Here is a 26,466-nt window from a genome sequence, read left to right on the forward strand (position 1 = left end):
TCCACTACCACAGGGTTCATTCTAACTTTCCCCTTTCCATATCTGACGGTGGAGGCCATTCTCCATGACATATCGCTTATTTGACACCATTACCCTTTGTCAAGGTTGATACTGGGAAGAGCGTGTCAGTATTGTCCCTTTTCCTCATTTTTTGAGCATTACCTGTACTCTTGAATTATATCTTCAAAAATTTCCCTTGCTTTTGAAATTATGTTGTCTAATTTTGAAAACTAAGTTTATTTATACTTGCAAGTCTTTTGTTTGGTATATCTCTAATAGAAAAAAACTCTCACCACCAACTTCTTTAAAATTTTTAAGTTAGTCTGTGCTAAGTTATATTAATATTTAGTCCTATTTAATATCGAAAGAGCATAGCAATGCTAGATTTGCCAATTATTTTTGATTTTCAAAAATCATTACTGTTGAATAGTTTTCTGAGGCAATTAGACGACTGGAAAGCAGTAAAACCAACTTGGTGCTTTCTGAGAGTTGACAAACACATTTATTACGAAATGCCTTCAGTTCCCTAGCACCCTAATGTGTTCAATTAACAGATAATGTCCCTGGCCGAAGCATATAGCAAAAGAAAAAAATGTGACTTTAGTAGATGTTAACAATTAAATGCTCTTGCAAAAGTTACTTATTACTAACGTATGTCTTTCTGTGAATGTTATTTCTTTTATTTAATACTTAAAGATTTAAAATCATTGGATTAGGTGTTGGGAACAATAAAATATAATTTTAAATTATCATTTTTAGACTTTTTTTAAAACGATACTATTTGGCAAGATTCATGTATGTGTGTCAGAGAAAGTATCATAAAAAAAAATCCATGCCTGCTTAGTATAGCACATCACTAACTCACGTCTGTTTTCCTAGAAGATCCCTGATGTTTTTATCAGAAGGATCCTCAAGATTTTACTGAAAAATAAAATGCAGGTTTAGAGGAAGAAGATGGTTTTATTGTTTTATTGTTGAAAGACATTTGGGCCATATTCCATTTAGTTTCAGTATACTTATTTGTAAATAGATTTAAAATATTTGTTTTTTTTCCCCTTTGTCTGTAGGTCCCCAGGCCAGCTGATAGGAAGTGGTTCTCCATTGGGATTGAAATTACAGAAGTTCTTAGTCACTTACATTTCTCTTCTTCCAGAAGAAATAAAGAGTATGTGTCAGCAAAGAGTTTCATTTTATTAGCTTAAATTTTTAGTATGTTGGTTGTAAGCACCAACCTATGACTATTATAATCAGTATTATCAAAATAGTTCCTTTTTCCAGAATATGCAAATTTTGTCAGAATTATACACATGTCCATTGAAACTGAGTACACAATTTTACTTTTGTATATAACATGATACCAGTATTGGTATCCGTAGCATGGAAGCAGTTTTGGAATGTGTGCTGCAGTTTGCCGTTCTTTCCAATTGTCTCTATTCAGTTTCAAAAATTAGCGAAAAAATAGGTCGAAGAAAGAAAGAACCTGGGCTTAGGAAAAAGTTATAAACAGAATATCTATTGTGGCAAAGTTGTCCCTTTATAGATATTGACTCAGAAGGATAAGAAAGAAAAAAATGCTTTTTGTAAGACCTTGTATCCTAGAAATATCCCACTTTTTCAGGTTGGAGATGTATTTTTCTTTCTGATGAGCTATGTTGGTAAGCAAAGCACAAAACCAGTGTTATTTTTGCTTGAGTAGCAGGGCCCACTCACTCTTCTTTCCGAGTCTTTTTTTCATTCTGGGCTTTGTGACTTAGAAAGTGACCCTGGCTATGAAATATATATACTTTTTCTTTTGTATTTAATCTGCACATAGGGTGAACGATGACCAGTGGTACTGTGTATTCAAAAGTCAGGGGAGAAAGAGAAAAGATGGTCTCCTGTATATCACAACTTTAGATTTATAGAAAACGGATTGTTTTGATTACTTTTTTAAAAAGTTAAACTGGAGAAGATAACTGTCAGAGCCATTCTTTAGTTTGCTAGAATTTGGAAGTTTACAGTCTGGGGATTAACTTGCCGACCACATTGGCACATCTCACGTCCACAGCTCAGTGTGAGTGACATGACGGTGATCAGTGCCCCCTAGAGTTTGAGCGCCTAGAGTTTGTGGCCACGTGACCCTTGTCAGGGTGGTGAGTGAATAAGCAATAGAGGCTTGGCTGTTGCCATCCTCCTTGTGTCATGAGAGAGCTATGAGGCAGAAGATGGAAACTTAATTAGTCCAACAGGAGGGAGGGCAGGTAGAATGTTCATTTACAGTTTTTACTTTGTAGTTTTTTCTGTCAACAATATCCTAAGCGTATCTAGTTCTGGGCTAGGCACTTTGGGAGATACAAAATACATGTAATACCCTTTCAGGAGCATCCAGGGATTTCTTAAAAGTCATTCTAAGTGATGATCTCAGGAAACAGACATTTTTATTAACTACATGACTTGAAGATCCTTAAGATCCCACATATTAGCAGAGAAAGCGGATAGAGCTCCATCCTTTTGTATCTCAAAATACTTAAATTAATTACAGTGATTAGGTCCAGGGTAGGTATGACATAACCTGTGAGAAAGATCTAATATTACTGTTTGCAGATACCAGAGGCCAGCTACCATAGGTACTTCTTATCCTGTGTTTCTTTAATATCTCCAACAGATGAATGGTTTCCAACAGTAAAAAATTTATCTTTTACCTTAACTATTAAATATATAGCTACATGGTTATCAGAATTTCTACAATACACTAGAATACTTACCTTATTAAAAAGGAATGAAATTGAAATGACATTGATTTTTTTTTTTTGTTCCCAACAGCTTTATTGAGATATAGTTCACACACCATAAAATTCACCCTTTTAAATTGTTCAGTTCAGTGGTTTTTAGTATATTCACAAAGTTATACAACTGTCACCACTAATTCCAGAATATTTTCATCATCCCCAAAAGAAACTCCTTGCCCATAAGTAATCAAGTCTCATTTTCCTTTCCCCTGGCTCCTGTCAGCCACTAATTTACTTTCTGTCTCTCTAGATTTGCCTCCTCTAAACATTTCATATAAATGGAATCATATAATATGTGGCCTTTTATTTTATGTCTGGCTTCTTTTGCTTAGCATAATGTTTTTAAGATTCACCTATGTTGCAACATTTTTCAATATTGCATTCCTTTTTGTAGCTGAATAATATTCCACTGTGTAGATACTTCACATTCTGTTTATCCATTCATCAGTTGATAGATGTTTGGATTGTTTCCACTTTTAACTATTATGAATAACTCCTATGAATATTCACATACAGGTTTTTATATGAATGTAATCTTCCACTTCTCTTAATTATATACCTAGGGGTAGAATTATTAGGTCAAATAGTAACTCTTATGTTTAACTTTTAAAGGAGCCACCAAACTGTTTTCCACACTGGCTGCACCATTTTACATTTCCACCAAGAATGTCTGAGAGTGCATGTCTCCACATCCTTGTTAACACTTGTTATTGTCTGTCCTTTTGACTCTAGCCATCCTAATGGGTGTGAAGTTGTATCTCATTATGGTTTTTGATTTGCATCTCCCTACATAAAGTCCGATGATGTTGAGCATCTTTTCATGTGCTTGTTGGCAACAAAGATGTCTTAAAACTTTTTCTTTCAGGTAGTTTCCTGTTAAAGTTTATTCAGAAGATGACAAGCCGACATTGGTGTGCCATTCCCATTTTGTTTCTATGTAAGGCTTTGGCAAATATCCCAAGATGTAAAGCCCTGGGTATAGAAGGGCTTCTTGCCCTGAGGTAATGTACTCTGAGTATATTCACATACATTTGTCGTACCTTTCCATTAGTAAATTCTGTTTTTCCTTCTGCTTTAATCCATAGTGGTTTTAGTTAATATTGGCATCAGGATTTTTCGCTCTTGATTTTATATAATAAAAAAGTAAAAAAATTTATTCATGTAGTTGAACTTATTTTGTTTTATGAATTACTAATTTAAATATATGCCATAATACATACTATTGGATTATGGTCACTTTAAAAATAAGGCCAGTAAGTTGTTTTTATTACATTGATATGTAGGAAACTAGAGATAAAATAACAAATATTAATATTGATTATAAAGTATTTCAAAAAAATGTAAAATTCTTACTTTGAAATTGCCTTTTTTTCTTTAATAAATTTATTTATTTATTTATTTTTGGCTGCGTTAGGTCTTAGGTCTTCATTGCTTAGGTCTTCATTGCTGCACACGGGCTTTCTCTAGTTGCGGCAAGCAGGGGCTACTCTTTTTTGCGGTGCGTGGCCTTCTCATTGCGGTGGCTTCTCTTGCTGCGGCATGTGGATTCTAGGCACGCGAGCTTCAGTAGTTGTGGCACGCAGGCTCAGTAGTTGTGGCTCACGGGCTCTAGAGCACAGGCTCAGCAGTTGTGGCGCACGGGCTTAGCTGCTCCGCGGCATGTGGGATATTCCCGGACCAGGGATTGAACCTGTGTCCCCTGCATTGGCAGGCGGATTCTTAACCACTGCGCCACCAGGGAAGTCCTTATCTTGTTGTTTTTAAAAGAAGATTTGTTTCATATTAAAATTGTAATTCTAGAGGCCTTAATTATTTAATAGCTTTGAAATTCTCCTGGCAGTGACTGCATTAGAAAGTATAGATATATTAAATCAAGTTGTCAGTTATTACAAACTATCAGAATTGTCCTTAGACCATGGAAGTGCATGTGTTTTCTCCAATGTCAGGGACGTTCTTCAGTGCACCATGATCACACATCAGATCCTGCTGCGAGGGGCAGCGCAGTGCTACCTCCTTCAGGCGGCCATGAATCTGGTAGACGTGGTGAGTTTATCTTTCTTCCTAATGTTAACTCCAGTTTCCTAGTCTTTCTTAGTGAGCCGGTGTTCATAAAAGAGTTAACACAGCAGGCCTGTGATGCTGTCGTTAGAAAGCCCTGCTTATAAGGTTGGCCTTTGGCTGGCATCTGGGAACTTGGATTTCAGGAGGGTTCCCACCATCCTACCTACTGTGCCTGCAGTACTCATACAAACAGTGTGGTCTCTACTGAACACCTGCTTTCCTTCCCGGGGTCTGGAATTGTAGGTGCGATGCAGGGGGTGTCTGTGTGACCAGCTCCCAGTAAAAACCCTGGGTGCTGGGTCTCTAAGGAGCTCCCCTGGTAGGCATTTTACACGTCGGTGGGGTAGCTGGGTGACCATACCGGGAGAGGACTCTTGGAAGCTTTCACCTGGTTTCCTCTGTATTTTTTGTGCACGTCTTCCAGGAAATTGACATTCAAGGAAAACCTTTATTCTCTGTTTTTCACAGAGCTCCAGTAACACTACTGCTGAGAACAGGGGTCAGCAAACTTTTTTGTGAAGGGCTGGATAAGTATATATTTTAGGCTTTTTGAGTCATACGGTCTCTGTCACACCTACTCAAGAGCAGCCATAGACCGTTTATAAACAAATGGGCAGGGCTGTGTTCCAGTAAAACTTTACTTACAAAAGAGGCTGTGAGTGGTTTTGCCGACCCCCGACTTAGAGCAAGGTATCTTAACTGAAGATGCACAACCTTCAGGGAATGAAAAGCCCCGGGTGGTTTTCTTAAGGCGGGGTCATTTTTGCGGCGTTGAAAAGTAATATTCACTTTTAAGTAATCAGTAATTTCTTATAGGCTGTTTCTGTTTTTGCTTTTAGATCTGTGACTGTTTTACCTCTAAGATAGCAACCTCGATTTTAAGGAAACTAGATTTATAAAGTGATCTTTCATTTTCTATAATGGTCGTATATAATTGCGCATTTGTAATCAATGCCTTCCTATTAAAAGTTGAATAATGTTTTCTTTTTAAAAAGTAGCTTTCGATTTGCCTAACAGTATTCTACTGTAAGTAGTCTGCTAGACTGCTTTTGCAGTGATTTTGATTCAGTGATGTTTGATTCAAACATTTTTAAATGAGTAACTTTTTAAAACTGCCCTGCCCACCCCCCCAGGAGAAAGTGTCCCTCTCTGATGTCTCATCTCTTGTCATGTCAGTGAGACAAGAGGAGTCCTTCGGACGAGGAACTTCATTGTGGACAGAGGTGAGCCTGAAAATAATTTAATGATAAGGTCTTTGAAAACTTGGTGAAAAATTGTTATCTAATTGAATTCATTACTAGCCTTTTATGTAAAATATGATTGCTTTGCTATCTGTCACCAGAGGTTTTTAAAACTTGTTTATTTGCTTTGAGTGGATGTAACCAGTAACACTGCTGAGGTTCCTATGGAGAAACGGGGAGGGGCAGGAAGGATCTGGAATAGAGAAGGACCGGTTTGGGGGGGGGGGCAGTGTTAGTGGGCAGATCCCGATTCCGGATGAGATGTACTGGGAGTAACGATGACGTTAGACTCAAAACCAGTAACACAACCCTCCTATTTGTCGTCTTGTGTCGGTTCTTGGCACTTTCATCTACTCAGGCTCCCCAGCCTGTCGTGTAGGTGGTCCATAATTCTTCCCAACTTTTTGCATCTCATTCACCATGAAACCATAAGCGTCTTGCCTTCTTCTCCAGCCGCCGCTCGTGGAGACCTTCCCCTGCGCGGACTGCTTTCTCACCCAGCCCTGTCTGCTCCCCCCACGTGCAGGGCCGTGAGGTCCTGCTGTGGTCCGAGGGGCTGCCCTTCTCTGCGGGTTCCTCAGTCGTCCGTGTCCTCCTCCTTTTTGTTTTAAACCGTGGGACTCAATCCATAACTGCTGGTAGCTCTTATCCAGAATCCTAATCTGTGTCCTCTCTAGGTTATATATTTTTTGAGGACAGGAACCTTTTTTTGTTTTAAATTTTGTATTTCTCCAGTGCCTAAGAGATCACTGAGGCTAGAGATGTGATTATTTCCTTTAGAAAGCAATTCCAGCTAGGTACGCCTGGAGAGAAACAAGAGAAATCAGCTTGGATTATGTTAAAATAATTCAGGCGTGAAATAATGAGGGCATAGAGTAAGGTAATGGCAGATAATAAAATGGCAGGTAATTTTTTTGTTGAAAATATCCATGTGTAAGTGGACCTGCACAGTGTAAACCCGTGTCGTTAAGGATCAACTGTATTTTTTTTTAACATCTTTATTGGAGTATAATTGCTTTACAATGTTGTATAAGTTTCTGCTGTATAACAAAGTGAATCAGCTGTATGCATACATATATCCCCATATACCCTCCTTCTTGTGTCTCCTTCCCACCCTCCCTATCCCACCCCTCTAGGTGGTCACAAAGCACCAAGCTGATCTCCCTGTGCTATGCAGCTGCTTCCCACTAGCTATCTATTTTACATTTGGTAGTGTATATATGTCCATGCCACTCTCTCACTTTGTCCCAGCTTACCCTTCCCCTGCCCCATGACCTCAAGTCCATTCTCTATGTCTGTGTCTTTATTCCTGTCCTGCCCCTAGGTTCATCAGAACCATTTTTTTTAGATTCCATATATATGTGTTAGCATATGGTATTTGTTTTTCTGTTTCTGACTTACTTCACTCTCTATGACGGACGCTGGGTCCATCCACCTCACTATAAATAACTCAGTTCCCTTTTTTATGGCTGAGTAGTATTCCATTGTATATATGTGCCACATCTTCTTTATTCATTCGTCTGTCGATGGATACTTAGGTTACTTCCATGACCTGGCTATTGTAAATAGAGCTGCAATGAACATTGGGGTGCATGTGTCTTTTTGAATTACGGTTTTCTCAGGGTATATGTCCAGTAGTGGGATTGCTGGGTTGTATGGTAATTCTATTGTTAGTTTTTTAAAGAACCTCCATACTGTTCTCCATAGTGGCTGTATCAGTTTACATTCCTACCAACAGTGCAGTGGGTTCCCTTTTCTCCAAACCCTCTCCAGCATTTGTTGTTTGTAGATTTTTTGATGATGGCCATTCTGACCGGTGTGAGGTGATACCTCATCGTAGTTTTGATTTGCATTTCCCTAATGATTAGTGATGTTGAGCATCTTTTCATGTGTTTGTTGGCAATCTGTATATCTTCTTTGGAGAAATGTCTATTTATGTCTTCTGCCCATTTTTGGATTGGGTTGTTTGTTTTTTTGATATTGAGCTGCATGAGCTGCTTGTATATTAATCCTTTGTCAGTTGCTTTGATTGCAAATATTTTCTCCCATTCTGAGGGTTGTCTTTTCATCTTGTTTATGGTTTCCTTTGCTGTGCAAAAGCTTTTAGGTTTCCTTAGGTCCCATTTGTTTATTTTTGTTTTTATTTCCATTTCTCTAGGAGGTGGGTCAAAAAGGATCTTGCTGTGATGTATGTCACAGAGTGTTCTGCCTATGTTTCCTCTAAGAGTTTTAAAGTGTCTGGCCTTACATTTGTGTGTGTGTGTGTGTGTGTGTTTTAAACCTAACTCTTTTTGTTTGTTTGTTTGTTTTTGGTTGTGTTGGATCTTCATTGCTGCGCGTGGGCTTTCTCTAGTTGTGTCAAGAAGGAGCTACTCTTTGTTGTGGTGAACGGGCTTCTCATTGTGGTGGCTTCTCTTGTTGCGGATCACGGCCTCTAGGTGCCCGGGCTTCAGTGGTTGTGGCTTGCGGGCTCTAGAGCGCAGGATCAATAGTTGTGGCACACAGGCTTAGTTGCTCTGCAGCATGTGGGATCTTCCCAGACCAGGGATCGAACCCGTGTCCCCTGCATTGGCAGGCGGATTCTTAACCACTGCACCACCAGGGAAGTCCTGGCCTTACATTTGGATCAACTGTATTTTAAAATGCACACATCATAGAAAATAAACTTGCAAGGAGGGTAGGAACTTCCATTATAACTTAGGTCTCAAATTCTACGTTCTCTCATAAATAAATCCTTGTTTTAGTATATGAAGCTGGAATAAATTTTAATTTAAGACTGTAATTTGTTTTGCATAATGAGTTATTTTTCGTAGAGATGTTTGTTAGAACACCTTATCAAAATGCGCATTTTATATTAGGTCCTTTAAAAATTCTTGCCTGTTAATGAAGTTTATAAGTTCTTTGAAGAGGTTAGAAAACACACACACACACACACACACACACACACATGTATGTGTATATACACACATACATGTGAACACTTTTCTGTCTGAGCTATCTGTGGAACTCAATCATGACAATAAATGTTCTGTTACTTTGTTGTATTGAGTCATTTAAATTCAGTTTATTGTGGAGGAAAGAAAATTGGCTTAGGGGAGTTAGAAACCCTTTGTTCAGTTAAGCTTTTAAAATAAGTAATAACTGTTTTCTTTTCTAGCTCTGTGATTGGCTGCGTGTTAATGAAAGCTGTTTCAGGCGACCCTCAACTTGTAGCTCCATTGGACTTCACGAGACATCCTCTTTAAATGCTTATGTAAAGAACCTAGTCCAAGAGTATATTAAGTCACCTGCCTGGGAAGGTAAGTCTGAAATCATTTTTATGGACTGATATATCCAAAACATTTTCAAAGAGCTTTTTAGTAGTTTTTCAGATGGAGATTCAGGCTTAACCAAATATATGCCGATTTATGGATGTCAGACTTGTATTTCAGCCAAATAATGTGAATAAACAGAATGTAAAAATACTGTTTCCTAACTTGTACTTTATCTGTTCTAGAACTTGAGATTTTAAACTATTTTAAACGTTTTAAGAAGTTGCCTGGGTAGGACTCGGACACAAATACATTTATTATTCTACAATTACTGAATCTTTGTTGGCTCGATCTGCAGATGTGTTTTTGGAGCCTCGGTAGTGGAAATATTTGTAGATAAATCTGTTCATCTTTTGTTTGTTTTCAAAGCATTACATTTAGTGTGAACTGATTATGAAAAGTAATTTTAGAGAAAAATTATGTTTGTTAGTTTCTTCTTTTTACCAGATACTTAGCAAAGATCAGTTTTGCATCTTCTTTAGGGAAACGTGTTAAGACTGCGTGAGAGAAGAACCATTAGCAGATTCATTAATTAGGTTTCATTTTACGTTTCTAATGCTTCCTCATCATTAAAGTCATTAGTGATAATTGGGGTAAATTGCATCTTTGAATTTAACGTGTCTTAAATTTCCTAGCTTTGTCTCAGACCAAGTCATTTTCATCTCCCGATTTCTCTAATCTGATCATGGAATAGGTCTTAAATGATTAGATAATTATCCTTCCAAAATACATGAGTTTATCTGTTTGTTCTTCTTAGAACATTTCTCTTTTATGTTTTATTTTCTGCATTGTCTAGTAAATTTTCTGTACTGTTACTTGCGAGATTCTTTTCTTAGGCATATAAAAGTAAATAAATTTTAGTCCCTACTAGAGTAAACATAGATTCAACTCCCTGAAGTATCTATAGAACTTGTCTTATAATTCAGTGCATAACAGCATCAGGTATGATTAAATAATTCAAAATTGGATAAAATAAGATTTTTAGAGTTTCTTCCTTAACATTTCTAGGACTTAAAACATACTGTTTATATAATATGCTATGTTAAGTTTTTAAAAAATTGATCTCAAGTGCAAAGGAGATGTGTGTGTGTGTGTGTGTGTGTGTGTGTGTGTAATATTTTTGACTCTTAATGCCCTTGGCTAAGTGCCTTTATAAAATTTTAGTTTAGTTATCAATTACTGGGCAGTTTTCAGAACAAGGTAATAAATTCCAAAGCAAACATTGTTTAACTTGAGTTTTTGAGCATAAAATACATATAACATTCAAATTTGTTTTTATATAAAGACTCATCAGCTCAAACGTTTTTAATCAGATCCTACACCTAAAGTAGCTTTTTTCTTTGGGTTTGACGTGGTCAGTACAGATAGATTTTACATTAATTATTCAGCAACGATATATCAAGTGTTTTCTAAGTGCCAGACACTGGAGTTACAGAAATAAAAGATATGTCCCCCACCCTCAGAGAGAGCATGGTCTAGCAAGGGAGTTGATAAGTAAGCAGATAATCTTAGCGCAAGGCCTTGAAAGCCATAGGCGCTGGGATGGGGAACCCGGGTGAGCAATACTGATCCAGAACAGGTAGACCTGTGGGGGTCAGGAGAGGTCACCAGGTGAGGTGACAGCGAACGAGTGGGTAGAAATTTAGGCGGAAAGGGAGAAGGCGTATCCTGCAAGGCTTGGATGAACTTGCGTCCAGGGAACTGAAAGTAGGTAGGCATCCATCTGTTTCTGTCTGTCTATAGCATGGAGCCCAGGTAGGAACGGTTAAGAGATAAGGATGGATATATGTTAGGTAGATATATATGTACCATACCATATATGTGAGATATAGCAAAACAGAGCAACAACAACTAAAACCACACAAAACCAGCATCATCAACAAGCAAAAATGTTGGAGAGCTTTCAGAGAAGGCTCTCTGAAATAGAGAAAGTGAGATACAGTTTGGAAGCAGCAATAAAAGCTTGTCAAAACTTGGACATGTTAAGATCAACCAAAAAGTGAAATATATATGAAGAAATTTATACTTAAATTAGAGAGTCCATCAGAAAGGATATTTTGAGTAAAGATTTTGTAGTAAAATGATGTGCCTACTTAAAATGTAACCAAGCTGAAGATAGGTAATAATCCCAAAGTAGTATGCTGCAGCTGTGTAACAGATTTTAGAAACAGCTTTATTGAGGTGTGATTGGCATACATTAAATTGCACATATTTAAACTGTGCAGTGTAATGGGTTTGACCTCTGTGTATGCTCACGAAACCATCAGGATAACAAGATAATGAACACGTCCATCACCCCCCAAAGTGTTTTCACACCTCTTTGTCTCCCACTTCTGCCTGTCCCTCTCCATCCCCAGACCAACCCTGGTATGCTTTCTGACACTATAGATTACTTTGCATTTTCTAGAATTACACTCAGTTTTTAGAATTCGTGGTAGCAAGATTTGAGTGATAATTCAGGGGTAAATTAAGGTGATTGAAGATAGCCAGTGACCTTTTGTTTCCTTAAGACCATTGCTGCTTACTTTCACTTTTCTAGCCTCAGAGAGAGAAAGGGGGGAGTGTGTATAAAGGATTCTCTGCCAGTGGTTCTCCGAGAAGGATTTCCAGACAGGCAACATCACCATCACCTGGAAACATTTTAGAAATGCGAATTCTTGAACTCTATCCCACACCTGCTGAATCAGAAACTCTGAGTGTAGGGCTCACCCTCTGGGTTTTAACAAGCCCTCTGGGGGACTTCTAATACATGCTGAGGTTTGCGACCCACTGTTCTGTAGCCTGGATTTCCCTAGTGTGGTGGTAGAGGACTTGGCAGAAATCTCTGCAGGAGTGTCCTCCACGGGGCGGGTCAGGCACTCTAATGTTATCAGCCTGGTCCTGTGGCTCTCCTTGAAATCAGAAATCATTAAAAATCCACTAAACTTCTGATTTATAACCTTCCCTTTCAGTATCCGAGGTGAAAAATTGTTTAGGACTTCAAAAAGTGGCATTGTGATTGGAAACATTTCATTCTCAAATAGCACCCCTACCTGACCCCTGCCTCCTACAAGGTCAAAAGGTATCTGATTATATGATTGCTAGAAATTATAGGCAACTGGATACTGAATTGGCACTTGATTTCATTTTAGTCTTCATTAATGAGTTTTTATGTGTAAATGTGGGATATAAAGCTAATGTGAGTAAAAATGTTTCAGAGAACAAGTTTCAATAATTCACTTTTATAAACACCTATCAACTTAACCTATTTTGGAGAGCACCAACTTTTAGATTTTCTAAAAACTACAGATTTCTTACTGATAACTAAATGATATTTATAACATTTTAAAGAATAAAGTTTATCCTTTTGTTGCATTTTTAAACTAAGTTACCCTCCATACAAGTATGTTTTTAGTATTGTCTGTCTTCTGTACTATTCTAACAAATTTGTATCAAAATATATTAAATTACTCCCCAAATATATTAGAATATTTTAAAATATGTTTTAAGTATCTGAACCGCTGGGCTGGAAAACTAGATCCCTTAACTAAATTTTTCTTGGGAGTTGAGATGAAGAGTATAATCTTACAATAGAATGAAAATGAAATGTTCTATCTATGATTTATTTTACTTTAACTGGCTTTCAGTGATAGGAAAATAATTTTATCAGTTAACCAAGTTCTGTCTTCCAAAAGTTGTTCTAGGAACTCTGCATATATTATTTAATTTTTATAATAAACCCAAGGAAAGTCATAGGTTTATTTAGTTTGATTTCATAGAAGATGACCTAAGCTTTCTGAGAGAACATTCGGCTGTCCCGGACTCCCACAGCTAACAAACAGTAGGACTGGGGTTTGAACACAGGTCTAAGAAGCAAAGCCTTTGTGTCTGTATCCATTCCATCCCCTTTCTGGTTCCATTTTAGGGAACTCTCACCTCAACTGAGATGGCAGAATTGCCTCTTAGCCAGTCACCTTGCATCTACTCTTGCTTCCTCTAAAATCTCTTTTCCACATTGTACCTAGAGAAATCTTTTTAAAATACAAACTTTGATCTTACACGTCTCCTCCACTTCTTTATGCACATTCACTTTGACCTTTAGTGTCTTCCTCTTGCCTTTGGGATGAAGACAGAAACCCGTTACATGCCTACAAAGTCCCTGGTCTCTCCCGCCTGATCCTGTAACCTCATCTTTGGTGCTCCCCGCTATTGTGTACCCCAGCCCTTTCCTGGAATATGGTGTGCTCTCCCCTGCTGGAGGCCCTTGACATGTACTTCCTTCTGCCTGGAAAGGTCATGTCTCCCTTCACCTACCTCATTCTTTCCCAGCTTTTATACCCAGCTCAACTGTCATTGCTTCAAAGTGACTTTGTCTTCCCAGTATACACTCTACTTGCACCATTTAGAGCATTCACTACAGTTATCATTTTACATTTCTCTGCATATTCTTTGATGAATGCTCTTTTCTCCTGCACGGTAAATATCGTGAGGACAGAAACCATTGTGTCTGCAGCACTGAAGCCAGTGCCTGGCATGTAGTCGGCATGCAGAGATGTCTTTGTGTTCACAGTTAAGTATGTAACAATGAGCTATGCTGTGGGGTGTTCTACTATATTTCTTCTCAGCTGTATTTCTCTAATACGGATAAAACATAATCATTTAGCTGTGTTATTTTTGAAACATCATCTTGGAAGGATTTTGTTAATGCTTTGCAAACCTTAACTATTGTTATTTAAGGAGGAGAAAACTGCTGTATGCCTGATTGGCTTGAAGCCAAGCTTGTTGCTATGATGGTCTTGCTGGCCATAGATGTGGAAGGAATGAAGAGTCAATATAGGTAAGTGTTTCTAAACTTGAAAACTTTCTTTAAAAAAGGCTAATCAGATTTATGGTACATATTCAGACTTTTAAATGATTGGTATGGAATTGATCACAGTGTATTAAAGGAAAGAACTAGAACATTGGCAGTATACTTTAAAAATGTTTAAAATTAACACTAACTTCATAGGATTAGAGGTTTAAACTAGAGAAGGTTAAAAAAAAAAAACTATATACACGAATCACAGGTTTTGTATAAGAATATTAGAAGAATGGGTTGTAAGGTCCTAGCATAAGATCAGGTAAAGACATTTACTGGATTTTACCCTTTTGTAAAATGTGTTATTTTTTTAAAAGGTAATAAAGATAAAACAATCTCATTTATATTTTGAGAAACTTGAGCAGATTGTCACCAGATTATAATTGTTGCAAAAGGCAGCTTCATTAGGTAGTGTATTTATTTGCATGATAATACAATTAATTTGATTAACATCAAATCTCTTTTCTAGACAGAGTTTTAGTACTAAAGTTAGTGATAACAGTTTTTCACAAATCTTTAGTTCTTTATATATTTTTTTGTTAACATGTCTCATTTCCTTGACTGGCATATATTTGTTTTGGTTTTTGGTTTTTTGAAATACGGAAGCGGGGTCTCAGCATTTTAATTTGCCAGTAAATTGGATATAGGATTTCATTCATACTGTGCCCAGAGTTGAGAACATGTGTTGCTCCCTGTGCTTTCTTCTCCAGTGAATCGCTGAACTCACTGAAAAAGCACAAACAGAAGGGTCCATCCTAATAGGTTCTAGGTGTTTGGATCATTCCTAAGAGTAACTCTGTCCAATGGAATCATTAGCTAACCAGTTCCACGACTGTAGATGGAAAACAATTTCTTTATGCTTTTGAAATGCTTGATTTGGGCATGTCTTTTAATGTCTAGTGAAAAGCGGAGGACACAGAATGTATTAAGGATATTCTTAGATCCTCTCCTGGATGCCCTTGTGAAGTTTGGTACAAATGCCTACATGCCCTTGCTGAAAACTGACAGATGCCTGCAGTTGCTGTTGAAGTTACTGCACACTTGCTTGTTGAAAGGTTCCAGTACCCAAGATGGTGAGGATCATTAGTTTCTGTTGGTGTTTTGCTGGATATATCGTTGGTACTCAGAGTGAGAGGAAATTCCTGACCTTTTAACTTCATGCATTCAACAAATATTTACTGAGTATCTCCTGGTGGTGCTGGGGATGCAGAGGCAAAGTAGCAAACCGCCCTCACCGAGCTGACATTTTAATGTTTACGTTTGTTGCTCACTGTTGATTTTAGAATGTGATTTCATTTGCTTCTGCTTTTTTTTTTTTTCCAACGGGCTCTCACTGATTTCCAGACTATTGAAAATGATCACTATTTCATACATGTTTTAAGCCAAGATCCATTTCTAATTGCCACTGTGCTGCTGGATGTTGCAGAAAGTAACCTAAAGCATGAGAATAGCAATAATTTTATAATTATTTGTTTTTAAATATGTTCACCCCTCAGCACCTCTAAGTAGAAAATACTTCATCCAGGAAGTACAGTGGTGGTAGATGGAAGCATTGAGCACTTTCTTCGTTCCTTAAACTAAGATTTATGTAAAACAGTAGTTGAAAACCCATGGACATCAGATATGAGAATATCGATGGGTAAGCCTTGATTCCCAATCTTTCTGACCAGTTTCATTTGGAATTTCAGAAATTTTCTATTTAGAAAAGAGTATTCTAGAGAAGCATTGGTATTAGGTTAAACCTGAGGATAATACGAAAGTTTAGATTTTAATATAGGCTTGTGAAATATTAAAGCTTGTTTCCAAGTTCTGGTATTTTTGGTAATGGTAGCAGAACCGAATGCTGTACACATAACAGTAACTTTTTATAAGACTTCTAACTCCTTTAAGGGCATAAATTTGGGTTCATTTGACACGTCTTGACTGTTGAAAGCACTAGACTCAGTGCCTTCAAGTGCAGGACTGGGTTACGGGTACCTTTTGGAAAATTGTTGTGATAGTTGATACACACAAGAACGTGTGATGGTTATATGTAATTATGATGCAAAATAATTAAATAAACACCCATGAACGCACCACCATGGCATTTGTTGCTAAGAATGAATTTACCTATGACTCCCCAATCCCTGCCTTTTGCCTCCTTATTTTGACTTTTATCTGTATTACTTCCATGCACTTAAAAAATGGTTTTACCACATAAATCGATACTCCTCAGCAATATGTTGTCTCATTTTCCTGCTTTTGAGCTTTATAGAAATGTTACTTTACTGTAAGAAGTCTTCTGTAACTTTTTCACTTAGCAGGTTTCTAAGAATCATCGATGCATGTCCTTTCTTACACTTCCGCATTTTCCCCGTTGTGTTACCTTCCATTGTGTGATGACGCCACAGTTATGTGTTCTTCTATTGCTGGACACTGGACTGCATTTCGTCTACTACTATTATGTACAGTGCTGCCTTGAACGCCTGTCTACGTGTCTCTTCTAGGCCTGTGTCTCTCCAGGGCACATGCGTGCCCCTGGGGCCACAGTGACTGGTTCTTAGAGTATGTGCATATTCAGCTTTTAAGATAATGCAAAATTGTTTTTCTAAGTAGTTGTGTACACATTTTATGTTCTCATCTGCAGAATGTAAGTTCCCATTGCTCCTCATGCATCTCTCATTATACTACAAGTAAGAGCCAAAGAAATCAGTGTGTAATTTTGATAGTAGTTGACTTCCAGATAACTGGTAAACCATAATAAGCTTAATTAACTTTGTTTTTTTAATTGAAGTATAGTTGTTCACACTGTTGTGTTAATTTCTGCTGTACAGTAAAGTGATTCAGTTATACATATATTTACGTTTTGTTAATATTCTTTTCCATTATGGTTTATCATAGGATATTGAATATAGTTCTCTGTGCTATACAGTAGACCTTGTTGTTTATCCATTCTATCTATAATAGCTTACATCTGCTAATTTAGATCTATTTAACTACCTTTAAATAGATCTAAATCCTGAAAGGATTTCTTTGATGGGGGAAGAGGAAAATAGTTTTTCCATTTTATAAATGAGTAAATAATCTAGGATTAACTAATAGTACAAGGGTCAATGAACACATAATGGTAAAGTCAGAAATAACTAGGTACAGTCAGCCATCTGTATTTATGAATTCAACCAACCATGGACTGAAAATATTCAGGGGAAAGATTCCAGAAAGTTCCAAAAAGCAAAGCTTGAATTTGCCATGCTCCAGCAACTATTTGTATTTACAGCTATTTATATAGTATATACAAGGATACTTGGCTAAGCCTGGGTCTGCTGCGGAAGGGAAGACGTGTAAAATTAAAACATACTCCTGGGAAATGCAAACACATTTTCACCTACTTATGAGCAATAATGGCTAACGTGGGAAAACCCATTTTACTTAAAGCTCCCCCAAAGATGTCTTAAAATGTTCAAAATAAACTAAAGCCTAATTCATAACTTTGGTTAAATGGTCTCTGCTGCTTCTGTCAGCTTAAAGCTCTAAATAAATGATGTTCCAGTGGTTATTTTTTTTAATTCAGAACAACTGTACAATGTTTATTTTAATATTTGAGGAAACGTGCTTATAGTTACACTGTAACTCTCCCTTTGTTGCATTGGATTATATGGGTCGAAGTAACTGGCCTAGTCACACTTCTTCTGTCCTAACTACTCGCTGAATGTGTCACAATACCCACATACAATATATTGGGTTGGCCAAAAACTTCGTTCGGTGTTTGCCATACCATCTTATGGAAAAACCCAAACGAACTTTTGGCCAACCCAGTATATGTGGACATATCCACATATAATATCCACGTGTAATCCTTGTTGCTGTCACTTTTTTCCTGAGTTGCTTTTGTTTTCTGGCCTTGATCTGTTGTGTCTCTTTGAACTTTTCTTCCTGAGGTAGCTTTTATTTTTTAAAAATCGTGGTAAAATATACATAGCAAAATTTACACTTTAACCATTTTTTTTTTTCTTTAACATCTTTACTGGAGTATAATTGCTTTACGGTGTTGTGTTAGTTTCTGCTGTATAACAAAGTGAATCAGCTGTATGCATACATATATCCCCATATCCCCTCCTTCTTGCTTCTTCCTCTGACCCTCCTTATCCCACCCCCTAGGTGATAGCAAAGCACTGAGCTGATCTCCCTGTGCTGTGCAGCTGCTTCCTACTAACTATCTGTTTTACATTTGGTAGTGTATATGTGTATATATGTCAGTGTTACTCTCTCACTTGGTCCCAGCTTACCCTTCCCCTGCTCCCCGTGTCCTCAAGTCCATTCTCTACATCTCCATCTTTATTCCTGTCCTGCCCCTAGGTTCATGAGAACCTTTTTTTTTTTTTTTTTTAGATTCCACCTATATGTGTTAGCATACAGTATTTGTTTTTCTCTTTCTGACTTACTTCACTCTGTATGACAGACTCTAGGTCCATCCACCTCACTACAAATAACTCAATTTCATTTCTTTTTATGGCTAATATTCCATTGTATATATGTGCCACATCTTCTTTACCCATTCATCTGTCGATGGACACTTAGGTTGCTTCCATGTCCTGGCTATTGTAAATAGTGCTGCAGTGAACATTGTGGTACATGACTCTTTTTGAATTATGGTTTTCTCAGGGTATATGCCCAGTAGTGGGATTGCTGGCTCATATGGTAGTTCTATTTTTAATTTTTAAGGAACCTGCATACTGTTCTCCATAGTGGCTGTATCAGTTTACATTCCCACCAACAGTGCAGAGGGTTCCCTTTTCTCCATACCCTCTCCAGCATTTATTGTTTGTAGATTTTTTGATGATGGCCATTCTGACCGGTGTGAGGTGATACCTCATTGTAGTTCTGATTTGCATTTCTCTAATGATTAGTGATGTTGAGCATCTTTTCATGTGTTTGTTGGCAATCTGTATATCTTCTTTGGAGAAATGTCTATTTAGGTCTCCTGCTCATTTTTGGATTGGGTTTGTTTTTTTGATATTCAACTGCATGAGTTGCTTGTATATTTTGGAGATTAATCCTTTGTCAGTTGCTTCATTTGAAAATATTTTCTCCCATCCTGAGGATTGCCTTTTCATCTTGTTTATGGTTTCCTTTGCTGTGCAAAAGCTTTTAGGTTTCCTTAGGTCCCATTTGTTTATTTGTGTTTTTATTTCCATTTCTCTAGGAGGTGGGTCAAAAAGGATCTTGCTGTGATGTATGTCATAGAGCGTTCTGCCTATGTTTTCCTCTAAGAGTTTTATAGTGTCTGGCCTTACATTTAGGTCTTTAATCCATTTTGACTTTATTTTTGTGTATGGTGTTAGGAAGTGTTCTAATTTCATTCTTTTACATGTAGCTGTCCAGTTTTCCTAGCACCACTTATTGAAGAGGCTGTCTTTTCTCCATTGTATACTCTTGCCTCCTTTATCAAAGATAAGGTGACCATATGTGCATGGGTTTATCTCTGGGCTTTCTATCCTGTTCCATTGATCTATATTTCTGTTTTTGTGCCAGTACCATACTTTCTTGATTACTGTAGCTTTGTAGTATAGTCTGAAGTCTGGGAGCCTGATTCCTCCAGCTCCGTTTTTCTTTCTCAAGATTGCTTTGGCTATTCAGGGTCTTTTGTGTTTCCATACAAATTGTGCAATTTTTTTGTTTGAGTTCTGTGAAAAGTGCCATTGGTATTTTGATAGGGATTGCACTGAATCTGTAGATTGCTTTGGATGGTATAGTCATTTTCACAATGTTGATTCTTCCAATCCAAGAACATGGTATATCTCTCCATCTGTTTATATCATCTTTAATTTTTTTCATCCGTGTCATAGTTTTCTGCATACAGGTCTTTTGTCTCCTTAGATAGGTTTATTCCTAGGTATTTTATTCTTTTTGTTGCAGTGGTAAATGGGAGTGTCTGTACCAGACACGAGTAAATTATACACTTTTATTGGGTGAATTGTAAGATATGTGATTTATAGCTCAATAATTTATTGACCATATTTATGTGGATCTATTTCTGGATTCTTTTGATCTGTATTTTTATCCCTTTGCCAATACTGTACTGTTTTGGTTACTGTAGATTTACAGTAAGTCTTTAAATGGGTATTGTGATCCTTTCAAATTTATTCTTCATTGTCAAAAATATTTCTAGCTATTCTAGCTCCTTTGCCTTTCAATATAAACTTTATAATCAGCTTGTTTGCATTTACCAAAAACAAATCCTGCTGGAATTGATTGGAATTGCATTAAATCTACAGATCAATTTTTTTAGAATTGCTTTCTTTATTATATTGAGACTTTTAATTCATGAATATGGTATGTCTCTTGATTTATTTAGGCTGTCTTTTATTTCTTTCATCAGAGTTTTTTAGTTTTCAGCATATAGATCCTATGCAGGTTTTGTTAGATTTATATCTTTTGGAGGAAGATTATTGTAAATGATATATTTAAAAATTTTTTGGTTTTCAATTGTGCATTGTTAGTATACAGAAATGTGATTGATTTTTGTGTGTTGACCTTGTATCCTGTAACCTTGCTGAAGCACTTACTAGTTGTAGCAGTTTTTTTAATAGGTCCTTGGGATTTTTTGGTAGACAGTGATGTCATTTGTGAATGAGGACAGTTCTCTTTCCAGAGTTGTCCATAGTGTTCCCTTATCCTTTAAATGCCTGCAGGATCTGGGGTCTGAAGTAATTCCTTTTTAACTCCTGATAGTGGTAGTGGTAGTGCTCTCTCTCTGTCTCTCTAAGACTGGCTAGTGGTTTATCAATTCTATTGACCTTTTCAAAGAACCAACTTTTGGTTTCATTGAATTTTCTCTGTTGATTTTTCTCTTTTCAATTTCATTGATTTCTGGGTTTTTATGTTTACGTCTTTGTGCTTGCTTTTGGTTTATTTTGCCTTTTTATTGACATTTAGGTGGAAGCTTAGATGATTGACTTTAGATCTTTCTTCTTTTTTAAAATGACATCTAATGCTATGAATTTTCTTAAGTTTTGTTGTTAACTGCATCCCACAAATTTTGGTATGTTGTATTTTCAGTTAAGAATATTTTCTGGTTTTTTTTTTTTGAGACTTTCTCTTTTACCCGTGAATTATTTGGAAATGTATTTAGAGATTTTCCTGTTGTCTTTCTGTTATTGCTTTTTAATTTAATTCTGTTCTAGTCAGAAGGGCATAGTTTGTACAATGTCAACTTTTTAAAAATTGTTAAGGTTTATTTAATGATCTAGGTATGGTTTATTTTGGTGACTATTCCACGTACACTTGAAAAGAGTATGTGTTCTGCTGTTGTTGGGGGGAGTGTTCTATAAATGTCAATTGTATTCAAGAGCTTCATGGTGTTTTTCAGTTTTGTATTCTTGCTGATTTTAGGACTGTTGAACCCAACTATAATTATGGACTTATCTCTTACTCTAGGGATTATGATGCACATACTTTTTACAGTCAGCTTAGAATTAATATTTTACCACTTAAAATTAACATAGAAATGTTACTACCTTATAGGTCCCTTAACCTCCTCTCCCCCATTTATTACAGATATCTTACATTTACTCTTGTTGAAAATCCTACTGGACAATGTTATGTTTTGTTTTGTTTTGTTTTTTTTCAATGTTATGTTTTTTGCTGTCAACCATCAGACACATTTTAAAGACTCAAGAGATTGGTCTGTTGTATTTACTAAGATATTTGCAGTTTCTTTTGCTCTTTCATCCCTGACGTTCCATGTTCTCCTGTGGCATTGTATACCGTTTGTTCGAAAAATGTCTTTTAATATTTCTTTTGTAGCAAGTTTCTTGGCAATGAATTCTCATAGTTTCCCTTCATCTGAGAATGTCTTTATTTTGCCTTCTGAATAATATTTTTGTTGGATATAAAATTCTGGTTTGATAGGTCTTTTCTTTCAGCAATTTAAAAGTGTTCCATTTGCTTCTGGCCTCCATGGTTTCTCAGTAGAACTCTGTAGTCACTCATATTGTTTTTCCCCCAGGTAATAAATTGTTTCTCTGTGCTTTCAAGGTTGTTTCTTTGTTTTCGGTTGTCAGCAGTTTGGCTATACCGTGTCAGATTGCATATTTTATTGATTTGTTTTCAAGTTCACTGATTCTTTTCTCTTGCATCTCCTTTCTATTAATCCCATCCAGTGAGTTTTAAAATTTTCAGTTATTGTACTTTCAGTGATAAAATCTCTGTTTGGTTTTTGTGTATATCTTCTATTTCTTTCCTGAGACTTTCTGGTTTTCCATTTGTTTCAAGAGTATGTGTTGATTGATTGTTGAAGCATTTTTTAATAGCTGCTTTAAAGTCTTGGTCAGGTTATTCTAATATCACCATCATCTTGGTGTTTTCATTTGTAGATTCTTTTCCCATGTGAGATAGGGAATAGCTCACGCTTCATATACCCAGTTATTTTCAATTGTATCCTAGATATTTTGAATATTGTGTTGTGAGACCCTGGATCTTGGTGGACAATGTTGATATTTTTGTGTAGCAGACAGTCAGCCTGGCTTGGTTTAGGCCTCAATTCCTGATGTTCCAGCTTTTGTGGGTGCTGGATCCACTGTCAGTTTTGTTTCCATGTCCTTTGCAGTGCTATCTTGACCTGTGCCCCATGTGTTCCATCTGGTGGTCAGGCTGGGACCTGTGCAGTTGTCTGTTAGTTCTGTTCTGAAAGTCTTTGACGTGCTGAATAGTATCACATCCAGGCCTAGCAGCTCAGGGGTGAGCCCAGCACTTCATAAGCCACTTGCTGGGGCCATTTTCCTGAGCGCCTCCCTCTCTGGAATCTCATAAGTACTCACCGTCCGGTTCTCTGAGATTCTCCTTTTTCATTCCCTGACCAGAAGGTGGGCTTCCAGTCTGCTGCCCACTTTCTTGACCGCTTCTCCATCTGGGTCCAGTCTGTAGGAGGACAGGAGCAAACTCACTGCTGTTCAGGGTTACTTCTTTCTGAATCCATCTGCTGCTTTTTGCCTTTCAGAGTCTTCAAATGGCTGTTTCGAATATTCCGTCCAGGTTTTGTAGCTGAATTCAGTGAGAGAGGGCAGTGTGTCTTTGTTGCATCGTATCCAGAACTAAAACGCCTAAGTGATTTTTAAGATTAATTGTAGATATCCCCATGGTATTAATGACTATTATATCGTTAGAATTCATTTTTGGTAAGTGATTCATGTATACGCTTAACATAGGTGAGCTTTTACTAGACTGTCGGGTGTACTTTGTACCAAATAAACTTTTTTCTATCATTTTAGTTGCGCCTACAGATGAGGTGTGTACTCTTCTTCAGAACTTTTTCATGTCTACCACAGAGAGCATTTCGGAATTTATTCTCAGAAGACTTACTATGAAGGAACTAAGTAGTGTAAGTATGTATTGGAGTAACTTTTCAGTCTTTTCACCAATATTTTGAGTGATTACTGACTGGCAGGCACTGTATTAAGTTGAAAATTAACGTGATAGTTTCTCAAAAAGCGGCCTTTGGGAGCAGAAAAAAATATAAGCTTTGGAGTCTCCTAGTTCCAGTTCAGTCTGTATAACTGACCTTGGGAAAGTTGTAGCTTTTCTGAGCCTCAGTTTCCTCATCTGCAAAGTGGAGATAATACATCTGCTTATTAGGGCTTAGAGAATGTCACATGGTAAAACACATTTGAAGTACTTAGCATATTGAATGCATATTTGGTCCCAGTATCCGGAGATTCTGACTTGGCAGATTTGGGTATCAGGTGTCAATACACACATATTTTTTAAGCTCTGTACGTGATCCTGAAATGCAATTAGAGCTGGGAACAATTGATCTGAGGTAAAGAAGGTGCTCTGTGAATGTAGCTGTCTTCTCTGTCTCTACTGTCCACACACTTTGTTCTTTCTAGGACATCTGAAAGAAACAAAGTTTTCTCCCTTTCTTCAAGAATATTTTGAAAATATCAATTTTATAGAAATGCCTATTATTAATTTTGGGGGTGTTTGAAATCTCTAGGGACAAATGTTGAAGCAATAACAATCATTAGATTGTCAATAGAGTGAGAAAACATACTTATTTTAACAACTTTTATTAGAATATCCAATTAAGGACATTTGTTTGATAGCTGATAAGCAAATGTGAAAATATAAAAAGACAAGTTTTATACCGAAAGACTTGAGTTATTGTGATAAGAAGGCAAAGAAAAAATCCTCTGGAGGGGGAAGTGTTTCTCTTTTGCATTTCTCGTAAACAATTGTTAATAGTAGTTTTGCTACACCTACATTTCCAAGAAGGCATTTAATTAAGACGTAACTTTTCTTGTTTTGTTCCAATATCGCTTTATTGTTATCAGTATTACTTTCCCATTTTATTGTGGACGTTTTCAGACATACACAAAAGAAGTACAGTGAACCCATTACCCATTATATAACATAAATGTTTTCGTTTGTTTGGAATTTGAAGCTAAAATTTGCTTTAAAAAGGGAAAGGTTAATGTGATTTTATCCTTCAGATGGAAAGATTTTAAAAAGTAAACTCATTATATAATAGTTTAAAATTATTTTGAAAAATCCACTCTTTAATACATTAGGTATTAGAATTCCCAATTAAGCACATTTGTTTGGTAGCTTATTAGAGTTTAATAAAAATCTCTTCCCGCATTTTCCTTCCCCTCAGCAGCGTGATGGTCAGTATCTAACAACTGGCTCTTGGGGGAAAAGCCCTGATTTGTAGTGTTTATCAGTTTCCGTGGTTGATTTCAAGCTACCCGCACGGGGCCGTGAATCAGGGAGAGCTGAACCGTCCCCTTCACTTCACAGAGGAAACAGCAGCCTCGGCCGGCGTCACCCCCGCTTCAGACTGCCCTGTGTCGGCCTCACCCACCCCGGAATCCATCCTCCCCGCCTTCCCTCCCTTACAGGAGAGGAAGGCGGTCTGGATCTCATCCTCTCCCATTTGCTCAGCGGCTTTACCCTGTTGATCAGCCTCTCTCTTTCTTGTATTTCTCACCTCTCCTTTCCTCCTGGATTCTCTCCGTGAGCGTTGAAACAGCTTTAAGGGTCCCTCATCTAACAAGAACCCGCTCAATTCCGCGTTCCTTCTGGTACCCTGTTTCCTTCCCTTTGTGAGCTGGTCTGTAAACATACCCCTCAGCTCCTCTGAGTAGAAGTGGCTCCTTTGTCCTGCACCTGGCGATGCTTTTCAGACCGTGTTTTTCTTGACCCCCTCCGCCCCAGTGGACACTGTTGACGCCTCCACCTTGAAACGCTGGCGTTTATGACATCATCTTCCTGTTGTTTCCCATCCCTCCGGCCGTTACTCCCATGAATGTCCATTCTTTGCTGCGTAGCCTTGGAAGTCAGCGTTTTTCAGGTTGGCCCGGGCCCCTCCTTTTCTCATTCTCTCCTGTCTAGGGGACCTCATCGGCATCCCCAGCTTTAGTTATGCCAGGGCCCCTCACACTCGTTTCTGCCTCAGACTGACCTTCTGAGGTGAGCACCCATTCACCCAGTTGCCGTTTGACAACTCTGGTTGAATTTCCCCCATATATGCTATTTAAAACTGAACTCCGTATCGTTCCTGCAGGAGGTTATCCGCCTTCCCCCGCCCCAGGTTCCCTTCTCGGTGGATGTACATGATCCAGCCGGTTTCTTCAAGCCTAAAACTTGGGAATCCTGGCAGCTTTATCCCTCACTCTCACCCCCTGTGTTCAGTCTTGGCACCAAGCACTGGCATTGTTCCCTTCTCTCTGCATTGTATCCTAGCGCTCGGCAAAGCGCCTGGCATCTAAGCGTTGCTCAGTAAAAACTGATAAACTGAATGAATTCTGTGCTTCCTGTGTGCCACGGAAGCCTGAGGGTAGAGTGATTGGCACAGCGATAATAAGCAGGGGTACCACTCAGGGCCAGTCCCTTCAGAATGCTTTCTCTCACTTGATTCTTTCAACAAAAACCCTGTGATGGAGAGATACTACCCTCCCCATTTTACAGGTAAGGAATCTGAGGCCCAAAGAGGTTAGGTCACTTGCAGTAGGTCACAGAGCTGGTGATGATAGAGCTGGACCGAACCCAGTCTGCCTGTGTCTATGAGTCGAGAAGCCCTGCCTTTAATTCTGTCCCCTTCCCTGCCCCCCATCCCGCTTACTAGCTCTGATGTGCTGGGTAAGTTGTTTAACCTCTCTGAACTTAGTCTTAGGAAAGTGGAACAGTGACCATTCCTTGTGAGAATGGAGTATTACAACTGCCTGAAGCAAAGGAAGTGGCAGTGGCAGTTGCTACACTTGTTATTGTGA

General features: G+C 37.8%; 1 protein-coding gene across 6 annotated transcripts in view; it reads left to right on the forward strand.

The window, feature by feature from the left end:
- Positions 1-26,466, forward strand: part of TARBP1 (tRNA guanosine 2 -O-methyltransferase TARBP1) — a 64,630-nt gene that overhangs the window by 12,985 nt on the left and 25,179 nt on the right. For all 6 annotated transcript variants that reach the window (XR_014249057.1, XR_014249058.1, XM_082407568.1 and 3 more), the window contains 8 exons: positions 1,068-1,165; positions 3,634-3,769; positions 4,715-4,811; positions 5,963-6,052; positions 9,228-9,369; positions 14,098-14,197; positions 15,119-15,291; positions 23,467-23,576. Coding sequence is in view for 4 of the 6 variants with exons in the window: in XM_082407568.1 (XP_082263694.1) it covers positions 1,068-1,165; positions 3,634-3,769; positions 4,715-4,811; positions 5,963-6,052; positions 9,228-9,369; positions 14,098-14,197; positions 15,119-15,291; positions 23,467-23,576 (946 nt within the window). In the remaining 2 variants the exon portion in view is untranslated. The remainder of the gene's footprint in view (positions 1-1,067; positions 1,166-3,633; positions 3,770-4,714; positions 4,812-5,962; positions 6,053-9,227; positions 9,370-14,097; positions 14,198-15,118; positions 15,292-23,466; positions 23,577-26,466) is intronic.

The sequence above is a fragment of the Balaenoptera borealis genome (assembly GCF_965194805.1).
Source record: "Balaenoptera borealis genome assembly, chromosome: 10".
Taxonomy (NCBI): Eukaryota; Metazoa; Chordata; class Mammalia; order Artiodactyla; family Balaenopteridae; genus Balaenoptera; species Balaenoptera borealis.